Source organism: Narcine bancroftii, unplaced genomic scaffold (assembly GCF_036971445.1).
Source record: "Narcine bancroftii isolate sNarBan1 unplaced genomic scaffold, sNarBan1.hap1 Scaffold_166, whole genome shotgun sequence".
NCBI lineage: Eukaryota > Metazoa > Chordata > Chondrichthyes > Torpediniformes > Narcinidae > Narcine > Narcine bancroftii.
Window position 1 is genome coordinate 100,401 of NW_027211901.1, and position 14,048 is coordinate 114,448.

General features: G+C 40.1%; 1 protein-coding gene across 2 annotated transcripts in view; it reads left to right on the plus strand.

Moving 5' to 3' along the window:
* Positions 1–3,420: 3,420 nt before the first annotated feature.
* The window catches only part of LOC138750563 (microtubule-actin cross-linking factor 1-like), a 32,868-nt gene continuing 22,240 nt past the window's right edge, over positions 3,421–14,048 (plus strand). For both annotated transcript variants that reach the window (XM_069912665.1, XM_069912666.1), the window contains exon 1: positions 3,421–3,791. In XM_069912665.1, coding sequence (XP_069768766.1) covers positions 3,594–3,791 — 198 coding nt within the window. In that variant the 5' untranslated portion in view covers positions 3,421–3,593. The remainder of the gene's footprint in view (positions 3,792–14,048) is intronic.

Here is a 14,048-nt window from a genome sequence, read left to right on the forward strand (position 1 = left end):
TGTATGGTTTTCTGTACGAGTACTGGTTGTTGGGAGTGTATTGTTTGGCGGGGCCCTTTGGGGTGATGTGATGGTTGGCTGTCCTAGTGTCTGTTGCCTTCATGCTGATCCATAGGGGACTGTGAGTCTCCCACATTGTCCACGATTGCAACCGGTGCGAAGTCCCTGGTGGCCACCGAGTCTTCCCGTCCGTCCCTGAATGTGACAAATGCATAGTGGGGATTCGCCTGGCTCAACTCCACTGGGTCCACCCGTGGGTCCATTTTGTGGGGCTGGGCAGTGCTTCCAGAGGAGTGCTGGTCCCAGTGTCATCAACCATCTAGGCAGCACTGTGCCTGTCGCGGCTTTCCTCATAAAGGAAAACATATGGTCATGTGGTGTTGTGTTAGTGGTGGTACACAATAACGAGCGTATAGAATGTAAAGCCTCTGGTAACACATCTTGCCATCTTGTCACGAGTAGGTCTTTTGCCTTTCAGATCAACAGGATGGTTTTCCAGAGAGAGGCATTTTCCCTTTCTACTTGCCCATTTCCCCTGGAACTGTAGCTTGCGGTGCAGTTGGTGGCAAAACCTCTGTCCTGTAGGTACTGGGTCGACTTCGGCATTCATAAAGCGGAACCCCTCTTTGTGTACATAGCTGGAGTACTCACACATGCTGAAAATGGATTGCAGGCACTTTACTACTGTGGCTGCCGATACGTGGGGACATGGGATTCCAAAAGATCAGTGGGAGTATTCGTCTATGGCATTAAGGAAATAGACATTCCTGTCGTAGGAAGGGTGCGGGCCTTTAAAGACAAGGCTGAGGTGCTCAAAAGATCTAGTAGCTTTCATAAGTGTAGCTTTATCCGGCCAGTACAATTGTAGTTTGCATTCCGCACAGATGGGACAGCCCTTGTTTACTGTCCTTACTTCCTCTCCCGAGAATGGGAGATTTTGGGTCCTTTTGAAGTGAAACAGTCTAGTGACTCCCGGGTGGCCCAGCTCATTGTGCAAGCTCTGCAGTTGGGACATGTGGTTGAGGGCCTCACAGTTGTCCCTGGACAGTGTATCTGAGGGCTCATTGAGCCTCCCTGGATGGTAAAGAATGTCGTAATTATATGTAGTCAATTCTATCCTCCAGCACAAGATTTTATTGTTTTTTTATCTTCTCCTGTTCTGGTTGGCGAACGTAAAAGCCATAGATCATTGGTCCTGACAAGGTTTCCATGCCAGATAATCTCTCCAGTGCCTTACTGCTTCCACAATGGCTTGAGCCTCCTTTTCCACTGCTGAGTCTCTCACCTCTGACCACTGTAGGGTCCATGAGAAAAAGGCTACCGGTCGCCCCTCCTGGTTCAGTGTAGGAGCTAGCGCTACATCTGATACATCGGTCTCCTCTTGGAATGGGATCGTCTCATCTATGGATGGCAGGATTGCTTTTGCAGTCAGGTCCTTAATATCTGTGAAGGCTTTGACAGCTGCTGGGCAGGTTGGGAACCGGAGGCTTTTATCAGTGGGCAAGCCCTGTCCTCATAGTTGGGGACCCACTGTGCATAATATGCAAAATGTCCCAAATATCTCTTTAAGGTTTTCTGTTAGTGTGGGACTGGGAGGTCTGGGAGCAGGTGCATGCGGACAGGGTCTGGGCTGATTTTCCCCGTTCTGTACCACATATCCCAGGATGGCCAGTTACCTAGTGCTAAAGACACACTTGTCCCTATTATACATTAGATTGAGTTCCTCTGCTGCCTGAAAACAAATGGAAGGTTAATGTCATGGTCAGATTGTGAGTGGACACCTACCAACTGATCCCTTCGCCATGCGGACACTCGGTCCTGGGCAAGCGTGTGCACCCTGTGGGACATTGGGGTTGGCTAGGGGTGTCTCAGAGTTAGCAACCCATCCAGGAGATCCTGGTAGTAGATCATGATCAGGAGGGCGACTTGTCGTACGCCTTCTGCCCGTGCTTGTCGCGATCCTTAATTGTAAGTCAGAAACCCAGGTGGTTGCACGGCCAATCCCGGTTCCGTTGAATTAACTAACAGGCGGAGCTGTATATATATATATATATAAATATATATTAGTCTATTAAATTGTGACTAACATCAACCACATTAGACAGAGTCCAAGTTAAATGCTAGTTTTAATAGACAAGTATATAAAGCAAGTTCTTGCCTCTGTGCAAGCCCAGGTCAGAATGGAGGAGCCTAGGATTGGTCGGCTTTATATATGAGGTTGTCAGGTGGTGGTGCTGGTGACCTAGAGGAGTAATAGCATATCACCACAGTATATTCTCCACTTATATAAATGCAGAACATTTATAAAGAAGGGCAAGACAGGTCAGGTGCCTATTCTTTGAAGGTGAAAAGAATGATGTCATTAGAACATAGAACACTACAGCACAGTAGAGGCCCTTATGCCCTTAATGTTGTGCAGACCCATATATTCGTTCCAAACTAAAATACTAAAGTCTTCCTGCCTTGTGACCCTCTATTATTCGCTAATCTAGGTGCCAGTCTAAGGGTCTCTTAAATGCCCATAGAGGGGAGGCAGCACCCACTTTGGGAATCACTATGCGATGTTAACTTTTGGTTTACGGTATCTTGACCTTTTCTCCAGCACGGTGAAGGATGTGAATGTGTCGTAACGGCTCTTTGTCACAGAATTTACTATCTTCCATTCATCTTCACGTCCAACCCAAAACTGTACTCTCCGAATGTGATCTTCCCAGCAAGAAGCCAGTGCAATCCTCTGGTGTTCCATAAATGGAAGAGAGGTATTTCAGCCCCTGAATGCTGCTGTCCTGGTCAACCTGCCCGAAGGGCAGTGCCCACAGAACACCTGTGTAGGATTCCACTATTGTCCTGGGAGTTGGGGCTTAATGGGTTAGAGAAGAACACATTGTCGATGTTGACCACGGCATACCAGGGTTTGTCGCCCCTGCCCGTGATATCCTCCACCAATTTAACCACATCGAAAACGACCGCAGCAAGAGTGAGTAGGGGGGGGGTGGGGGTGGGGGGGTGGGGAGTGAATTTGTCCAATTTACAGTATCATACACCACGTGCCATTTTTATTACAGACAGGCCAGATTGGGCTGTCTTATCACACCCCCTCATAGAGGAGGGTATCAATCACTTCCCCGATCTCCTTATAGCCCCCTGGCACCCGATCCAGGTGGGTGCAGACTACCTGGGAGGGAGGGGCAATGACAAGAGGAGTCCACCTGGCTGCCCCGACAACAATGGTTGGCGGGAGACCCTCAAATATAAACCTCCCCTTGAGTACATTCATTCCGAGAATGTGGGGGGGTTGGGGTCTCATTGTGACATCATAGCGAGAGAGTAAATATTGGGAGATTGCCATGGTTTCACTTGTCTTTCTGTATTATTGTGTAACAATAAACCCATTGATGACATCACACAGCCAGCAAACCCAGTTGCTGAGACTGCAGTCGTGTTCATTGTGAGGGTTGAACGTGGTGCGAGCGCGTGGCACAGTCTTTGCCGAATACCAGGGCTTTTTGGCCAAGTGAGGCTCACGGTGGTGACGTATTTGAATTACTACATCACACGTCACTGGAAACACCTCGCGTGTGACTTGCAGGAGAATGGGCAATGCCTTGTGCTGTCTACGAGTGGCACGAGTGGCTGGGGAAGAGGAGCAGAGTAGGAGATCCCTCACTCCTCGGAAAAGAATGACGTGCAACTGCTGCAAGAAGATCAGAGGCAGGTGGTTTCATTCCCGAGTTGCTGCGGAGGAATCGTCAGACTTCAATGTCGACCGCAGGGAAGAAAACACGCAGCAGGTACTCTCGGTCACGTGTGAAACCTTCTATGAGGCAATGTCGAAATGAACATAAGTTGTACTGTGTGCACAAGGTTCATTACTCACGTAAACATCAGACACTCATCCTATAAGGAGAGCTTGGTGTTTCGCAGCTAATTATCTCCAATTCAGTGTTGGTAAATCAGTTACGCTTTGTCTTATCTTTTTCCAAAGCATCTACAGATTGGGTGCTTCATTTATTCTGAAACTTAAACAAGGTCTTCAACAAGTGAATCCTACTTGGAATTTATACATTCCTACTTAATAAATGGGTCCAGATAGTCTTATTTTTGTAAATTAAAATGAAAAACATTCTCTTTCCTTTCACAGCACAAAGGATCCCCAAGGTTTAAAGTGTAAATGATAAAACTGGAATTACTGGATATTTCAATAAGAACAGAAAAGGCTGGAAACTCCCAGCAAGTCAGGAGGTGACCAACCTGCTGACTATTTCCAACATTTTCTGTTGTTACATTTGAAGTATAATTATTTTCAATATTTCTTCTGGGAACAATTGGCTGTCAAAGGCAGGAATTAAATTCTCTTTATTGTTTTGGAGTAGGGAGAGTTTAGTGCTTTTTTTAGGAAGGAATATATGGGTTGGCACAACATCAAGGGCTGAAGGGCCTGTACTATGCTGCAGTGTTCTATGTTCTGTGTTTCTGCCATGGTGATTTAAGAGTAAATATTAACCAAGGACCCCCAGAAGAATGTGCCCTTTCCTTTGGTTTCTGCCCTGGAAGAAAGACTGATGAAAGACTGGAGTCCTGGTTTTCTGGCTGAAATCAAAACAAGAGTGTTCTTCGTAAAGATGCACCAAGAATCTGTGGTTTGCCTTTCATCAAATTCAAGTCAGAAACCTCAGCCTTGAGTGTATAGGTGTAAAATCTGAATGTCTCTGGGGATTGACCCTGTGCCATGTGTTCAGTTGCAATGCCTTCAGCAACCCTTGAACCAATGTTCATTGGGCCAATCCTGAAAGGTGTTTTGCCTTGCTTTTTCCAGATACTTTTGTTCTGTTCACTGCCATGGTTCACATGATGAAGATAATGCTTTGCAGTGGATTTGAAAATAGTCATTAAGTTTTAACTGTGACTTTTACCTGCAAGACCACATGCTTGTTCTTGGTAAAATGTTTTTATTGAGTTTAACATATAAGCATACATACAGAAATCTGAAAACCACGTGACAATTCATTCCATTACGAGTAAGGACACGCGAAGAAAACAAAGTTAATGAAACTACATTCAGGATGACTTGTTAACCTCCAAAACAATTACACTCCAACTCCAATCATCCAAAATCAGATTTGCTGAAACCCTCATTTATCCAAAAGTTTACAAAAATTCAAATAAATGAAGATATCCAAAACAAATCAGGAATCTGCATTTATATGAAATATTTTTCAGAGACAAACTAACCTCTCAGGTTGAAAAAAAAATTGTTGCACGTGAAATTAGAACATCGATTGTTCTCGTTTCAGGTAACTCCCTCCCCTCTCTTTTTCTATTCCTTCTTTACCTTCCCCTATTGACTTTTCTCTCCAACTCTCCCATCAAACTGCACACCACTCACTCCCAGCAAGTGGTTGGAAGAATTCCTTGTCCTGCCGTCGTCCAGGAGAGCGGCCTCTCGGCAGCAGCCGGTTGGTCACAGCCCTTTCAGATAATCGGAGTTGTAATGTAATAAGAAATAATCTATATGGTGAACCCATTTATTGAAATAAATTGTACAAAACAAAAGAATAAAAAGAAAAAGAAAACAACTCGAAAAATTAAATCTAAAAAATACATCTAATCTAATGCCTCTCTCTAATCAAGGTTACCTTGCAGACAGAGTAAAATGGGGATTTTTGTTTAAGGTATTGGAAAAATTTAAATTTGGGCCACTCTTTATTGGTTGGGTGAAGGCCTTATATAAAAATCCATTGGCTAGAGTGGTGACAAATGGACAAGTATCTTCTTCCTTTATATTATCTAGATCAACTTGACAGGGTGTCCTTTGTCACCGGCTTTATTTGCTTTGGTTATTGAACCGTTAGCGCGAATGATTAGACAAGATGGTGATATTAAAGATATTAAGGCAAATGAGGAAGAGTATAAAATGAATTTATTTGCCGATGATGCTTTGATATATTTAACAAATCCTACGCAGTCGTTAGGAAGGTTACATGCAAGGTTGGAACAGTGTGGTGCATTATCAGGATATAAGGTTAATTGGGATAAGAGTGAAATGATGCCTTTGACAAGAATGGATTTTGCAAACTGCAGATATTGTTACATTTAAGCGGTTGGATAAAATTAAGTATTTTGGGATAAATGTAGATGATAATTATAATCATTTATATGAGTTGAATTATAGACTATTATAGCATAAAATTAAATTAGATTTAAATAGGTGGAAAGATTTACTGATAACTTTAATAGGGCGATGTGGCGGCGCAGTCTCCCATGGTGTATAATGCCACATGGCGGAGCAGCCATGGGAAGATGGCGCTGTCAAGGTTTTCTCCCTGCCTCAAGTCACCTGCCCAGCGCACGCCTGGGGCAGCGATTCTGATATCACAATGCACGAGGTGACTGAGCTTAGGCTGCCCTTAAGCGGGCGCGGGCTGAATTTGAATAAAAACGTCATTAATGGCTTTCAATGTGGTGGCTGAGTCTTTCTTGGTTGTGTCCATCACGACAGTGTTTCAAAATGAATGTTTTCCCCCGTATTCAGTATTTTTGTCAATCAATTACATGTGGGATTCCTAAAAGGTTTTAAGGATTTCCATGTGCTGGGAAGATCTTTATTATGAAAAGGTAAATTGGCAAGAGTATCTATACAAAAATTGACTTGGAGTTTTATAATTACCACATTTTCAGGATTATTATGAAGCGGCACAATTCAAGTTTATTAATAGAATGGTTGGATCACAACAATGTTTACGTTGGGCTAAAATCCAAATGGCTCAGCTTCATGAACAAAGAATGATACAGTTTATTTATAAATGGAATGCTCAACTTTTCCAAAATTATCCTTTACCGGTGTTAAAACATTTCATGGAAATATGGTATCGGACCAACGTTGCTATTGGTGCTGAGGGCAAAATTTCGGCTAAAACCCTTTGTATTAAAATAAGCTTTGTATAAAAATAAATCACGTATTCCTGAATATTTGGGAAAAGAAAGGTATTATCTTGGCCGAAGATTGTTATGAAGCTGGAAATTTTGTTTCATATCAATGATGGAATGAAAAATATGGATCAGGTCCATGCTTAGTTACCAACTTTGTTACTAGATAATTTTGGACACAGTTTGAGATTACCTCGAAGGAAGAGATTTGAATGTTCAATTATTGAAGGAGGGGAAAGGGGATTGATTACACAAATGTATGCTTTATTACAAAATAAGATGCCTAAGTCGGATATTTATTAAGTGAGAAGTAAAAGGAAGAAGGATCTGTCGGTTTTAATTTCTCAGGATGATTGGATGACATTATGTGAGGATAGTGTGACTAAGCCAGTAAACGTAAGATAAAGATTCGTTCATTGTAATTTTATTCATCAACTTTACTTAACACCTGAGAAGTTGAAGAGGTATAGATTTATCTCTTTGGATATGTGTTTTCAATGTGGGGAATAGATAGGGTCTTTTTTACATTCAGTATGGTTAGGTGATCAGGTGAAACCCTTTCTGAATGGAATTATGGAATTTTTATTGGGACATATGAAGTAAAATGGAGTTTGGAAATGAAATTGGATACATTTCAAATTGCATTTATTCAGTTGGAATAGGCAGTAGCGAGAAAATGTAAAGCTATAACCTGGAAAGATTTAATTGAATTAAGTATTCAGAGATGGGACATGGAATTGCAATCATGTATTCCATTGGAAAAGATAACTTACAATTTACGCCATCCGTCTACCATTTTTGTTAATGTGCGGGTCCCTCTGTGAAATGTATGGGTATAAATATGTCATGGTTGATTGGTGACATCAAACCCGACTATGATGGTTTGTTTCTTTAGTTTGAGGTTGTAGAGGATGGGAGGGAGCTAAGAGAGGGGGTGGGAGGGGGGTATATATGGGGAAATTTTTGTATGTTAATATGATGTATTTTATTGTGGATTTTGAATTTGATTTTAAATAAAGTATATAAAAAGAAGGTTACTTTGTAGACCACATGCTAATAGTTCCTTTCATTGTTGTTCAATAACATCTGATCCTTTCCTGCTTCTAAACTGTATTTCTGTGAAATCTCCACACAGCGGCTTCTCTGTGTATTTCCGGCACTACCTGATCCAATGCACTAATTGATAAGGTGGTGTCTGCAACCTATCTTAAGGAAGGCTGAGACGACCACAGATCGCTAGTGATTGTTGTTTACTTTCAAGCAAAGTTGGCTCGGCCAAGGGTTCTTCTCAGATCTCTGAATGTGCAGTGTGACAAGAGTTTTAGAGGTAGCTTGGAATGAATTACTCGAGCAGCTTCCACACACACACATTTGAAAAGCCAGAATTTTAGCAGGATTATTGCATCATGCTTTTTGCCAAGGAGCAACAAAGTATCCACATACAGCTTGCCTAGGAGAGCATGTGGCGTTAGCAGGCAGAGTTAGAACAGCTTTGCTCTCAAAGAGGGAGGGAGTGAGAGAGAAGGAATCAGAGAAATCTGTTCCAGAGGGACAAGCTGCCAAACTTTGGAAGGCTGCCTGGTGAAAGGAGAAGACTGGTGGTCTGAAAGATGACCTGAAAGAAAAAGGATCATCCGGAGAACCCTGAAGGGGGCAAGTTCTGTCAGAAAGACTAATTAAGAAGAAATCAGTTGCAGATGCTCTGGAAATGGAATCTCTCTCTCTGAAAACCAGCAAGAGCCCTTCTGAGTGGTAACCATTTGTCTGTTAAACACCAAAGCTTGGTGAACTTTGTTAATGCTAATGTATGAGCACTGTTGCAAGAATTGCCTGCAACCAGGACTGTGATCCAAAGAACTTTTCTAATCTTCAATACACATTACACTCACCTGCACTTAGTATTTGAGGGCGGATTAAGTGGGTTAGGTAGGTTAAGTAATAAGTTAAAGTTCAATTCTGTTTTCATGTTCAAATAAAATTCTAAACTACTTTTGTTTAAATAACCCTGTGTGGTCGTGCATATCTATTGCTACTGGTTTTTGGGGTCATCTGGACTCCGTAACATTTTATGGGGGCTCATCCTTTAGGATTTGAACATTGCAGTTTCATGATTTATTAGTTGATTGGGATGTTTTTGCAGGCTATTTTTACAAGCTTACAGAAAGCTTGTGTCTGGAAAAACTGCAGCAATGGATGTTGATACATTTTTGTTACAATCATCACCTGCAGAACTGCAGAAGGTGAGAAAATAGGAACTGATGGCTATTTCTGAGGCATTGAAAATTGTTGAAGTTAAACATTGGATGAGAAAAGTACAAACGTAGAGGATTATAATAGTGAAATATTACATGTGAAGGAAAATTTGTTGAGGAAGACTCACAAAAGGACATTCCAGAATAATAGGCATTTTCAGAGAGCTCATGTGGACCAGATTAATAAACCTGTTCATAAGGTTAGGATGGAGCAGGATAGTAGGGCTGAAATAAAGTCTGGAGAAAATGTTCAGTAAAAAGATGAAGGAAAGGTAGGAAAGGACAGAACTTCTGTATTTATATGCCATTTGTGTAAGAAAGCTGGTCGTGTGACTGTCTAGTCTTGAAACAGAAAAGGTAAAAACAGGTTTAACCAGAACCATGTATACAGAAACAGTGGAATTTAAGGAGAGCAGAGGTGCATAACCTGATCAGTAGGTCATGGATGTTTTCAAGCCTTTTGTGTCAGAGGGCTTTGTCTCAATAAAGGAGGGAGAACCACAGGTTCCAGTTAACATTCTTAGAGATACTGAGGCTGCTCAGTCATTGTTGTTAGAAACCGTTTTAACTGTGGATCAAAGGACAGACACAGAGGAGACAACTTTGATTAAAGGTGTTGGAGATGAGGTAGGGTCAATATTGCTTCACAAGGTTGTGCTAAATTCAGAATTAGTCAAAGGAACTGTTGTAGTAGGAGTTACCCATGCAAGGTGTCTCGTTTTTGCTGGGGAATGATTTGTCAGAGAATAAAGTTGGGTCAGTTTTAAGATTGACAAATTGGCCTAGTAAGGATGTGGTTAGAGAGGATGGTGAGATATATCCTGCATGTGCGGTAACTAGGTCTGTGACTAAGAAAATGATGACAGCTGAAGATGATCCAGATGGGGGGAGTCACGTGATGGAGTAGTGGCCGGTCAGGGAATTCCAGCCCTCTCCGGAAAAGTTAAAAAACGCACAAAACACAAAGGTACAAGATTAAAATTTAAAACAAAGTAAAAATAAAGGTGAGAAGAAAATGGCAGCGAAGAGAGAAAAGTCGAAAACAACGGGAAGAAGAGAAGAAGAAAAAACGTCGGAAGAAGAAGGTGAAGGCCTTACCTGTCCGAGGAGGCCCGCCGCGGAGAGAAAAGCCCGCTCCCTCAGGTCAGTGGAAGTCCCGGGCTCGGGACTACAAAAATGGCTCACAGAGCCGAGTAAAAGTGCGCAACCGCGCAAGAAAAAAAACACACTGACGGGAGGGGGAAACAGCTGCGGAGTCCATCTCCACAGCTGAGAGAGACACCTGCAGCACAGCAGCTGGTGCAGAACAGAGACAATAACGACAACAAGAAAGAAGATGGTAAAAAGAAAACAAGGAAACAACAGATGGTCAATCCAGAGGAAGAAGAAGAAGAAGAACAGAAAGAAGTAGAAGAAGAAGAGAAAGGCAAGACAATGGATGTATCTTTTTTCAAAGAATATATGGAATCAGTGAAAGAATGGCAATTACAAGAATTTAATGAGATAAAAAGAAGAATTAAGAATGCAGAAGAAAAAATGAATAAAATAGAAATGGTCATATCAGAGATAGGAAAAAGAGTGGAGAATGTGGAAGAACGAGAAATAATCGTAGAAATGGAAGTAAAGGACAAAAGGGAAATTAGAAGAATCTAATAAAAAAGTTAAAGAGGCACATGAGCTGTAAGCTCAGAAGACAGATATAATGGAAAACTACATTAGAAGAAATAATATAAAGATTGTGGGCCTTAAGGAAGGTGAAGAAGGCAAGAATATGAGAGAATTTATAAAAGATTGGATCCCCAGGGTCCTAGGAAGACCAGAATTACAGGAAGAAATTGAAATAGAGAGGGCACATAGAACATTAGCCCCGAAACCACAACCGCAGCAAAAACCAAGATCCATTTTAGTAAAATTTTTAAGATATACAAGAGAAAATATATTGGAGAAAGCAATGAAGAAAATAAGAGAAGACAAAAAGCCACTGGAATACAAAGGTCAAAAATTTTTTTTCTATCCAGACATAAGTTTTGATCTCCTGAAGAAGAGGAAGGAGTTCAATACAGCAAAAACGATCTTATGGAAAAAAGGATATAAATTTATGTTAAAGTACCCAGCGGTACTTAAAATAGTTATTCCAGGGCAACAAAACAGACTATTCTCGGATCCAGAGGAAGCACGAAAATTTGCAGAACAACTACAAAACAAGCAGAGAGATGAAGACATGTAATGAGAGTAAAAATGACCACGAACTATATGTATGTGTGTATATGGGTATATGTATGTATATATTATATATATATATTAAAAAAAAAATATATATATATATATATATGTAGATGTGTATGTATGTGTGTGTATACATGAATGTATACGTATTTAGAGGAAAATATATAGAGTATAGATAAGAATTAATAAGGGAATGAAAGGGAATAGAGGGAATAAGGAGGGAATTAAAAGAGTGACCTTTGTTACATATGAAAATTGAAATCTTTTCCGGGGGGGGCTGGGTGGGGATGAGTTACGGTCACTGCAAAATCAGTTGACATTTGCGAGTGAATTCGCAAATCCAAATGGAGAGGGGAGATGTGTTTGCCCAACAAGAGATAAAGGGCAACTCAGGAGGGGGAGGGGAGAATGGGGTTAAAGAAGTTTTAAATAGGAGAATAAGGAAAATTTTTGATGTTTTAGAAATGTTGTCTTATAAAGTGTTCAAAACAAGAAAACAGAAATGGTTAAGAAGGAAAGGTGATGATGGAGAAACGGAAAGGGAAGATAAACAAAGTATGAAATGGCTATGTTGAACTATATGACTTTAAATATTAACGGAATACATAACCAAATCAAAAGGAAGAAACTGCTAAATTTACTGAAAAAAGAAAAAATTGATATAACATTTGTGCAAGAAACACATTTAACTGAATTGGAGCACAAGAAATTAAAGAGAGATTGGGTAGGACATGTAACAGCAGCGTCGTATAATTCAAAAGCAAGAGGAGTAGCTATATTAATCAGTAAAAATGTACCAATTAAAATAGAAGAGGAAATAATAGATCCAGCAGGGAGATATGTAATGATAAAATGTCAGATATATTTGGAGTTTTGGTATCTACTCAATGTATATTCACCTAACGAAGAAGATCAAAAGTTTATGCAAGATATTTTTTTGAAGATAGCAGATACGCAAGGGAACATATTAATAGGAGGGGATTTCAACCTTAATTTGGATTCAAATATGGATAAAACTGGGAAAAAAATTAACAGAAAGAACAAAGTAACCAAATTTATAATTAAATCGATGCAAGAAATGCAACTTTTGGATATATGGAGGAAACAACACCCAAAGGAAAAGGAATATTCATATTATTCGGGTAGACATAAAACATACTCAAGAATAGACCTATTTCTGTTATCAGCTCGTAAGCAAGATAGAGTAAGAAAAACAGAATATAAAGCTAGAATATTATCGGACCATTCACCCTTGATATTGACAACAGAGTTAGAGGACATCCCTCCAAGAATGTATAGATGGAAATTAAACTCCATGCTACTTAAAAGGCAGGATTTTAGAGAATTCATTGAAAGACAAATTAAAATGTACTTTGAAATAAATACGAATCAGTGAAAGATAAGTTTATACTATGGGATGCAATGAAAGCGTTCATTAGAGGGCAAATAATAAGTTATGTAACCAAGATGAAGAAGGACTATAATTAGGAAACAGAGCAGTTGGAAAGGAAAATAGTAAATATAGAAAAAGAATTAGCAATGAAGGAAGATACAACTAAAAGAAGAGAATTGGCAGATCAAAAAATAAAATATGAAACACTACAAACATATAAGGTGGAGAAGAACATAATGAAGACAAAACAGAAATATTATGAACTAAGGGAAAAAACGCACAAAATCCTAGCATAGCAGCTTAAGACAGAACAAGCTAAGAAAATGGTATTGGCATCAAGGAAAAAAGACAAACAAATCACATATAATCCAACGGAGATCAATGAAAACTTTAGAGAATTCTATGAACAATTATACCAAACTAAAAACGAAGGGAAAGAAGGCAAAATAGATGAATTTTTAACTAAAATTGAACTACCAAAATCACAAATAGAGGAATAAAATAAATTAACAGAACCATTTGAAATAGTAGAAATACAAGAGATAATAAAAAAAAACTACCAAATAATAAAACACCAGGAGAGGATGAATTCCCAATAGAATTCTATAAAACATTTAAAGATTTATTAATTCCTCCCCTCCTGGAAGTAATCAACCAGATTGACAAACCACAAAGCTTACCAGATTCATGTAAAACAGCAATAATTACAGTAATACCAAAGCAAGGGAAAGATCCACCAGCATCATATAGACCAATATCATTACTTAACACAGATTATAAGATAATAGCTAAACTATTAGCAAACAGATTAGCAGATTATGTACCTAAAATGGTAAATCTTGACCAAACTGGATTTATTAAAAAAAGACGCACAACAGACAATATTTGTAAATTTATTAACTTAATTCATGCAGTAGAAGGGAGTAAAGCGCCAACAGTAGCAGTTGCTTTAGACGCAGAGAAGGCCTTTGAAATGAAAGGGGAGGGATTAGACGAAGGGGCCCGAGAAATGAAGGCAGTGTTAGGGAGACATGAGCAGGGAAATGATGAAGCGGAATTCCGTCGATGCCCGTGTGTGTGTATAGAAGGCTGGTCTTTAGTATTTTCCATCCTTTTCGTATTGATCGAAGACTGGGCAAGACCACGTGTTGCCCATGTGCATATTCCGATGAAATGGTGTGGAATGGCCCCTGTTTATAAACAGGCATCTTCCACTCAAGTGGTTTCACATCCTCCTCAATCCCAAGGGT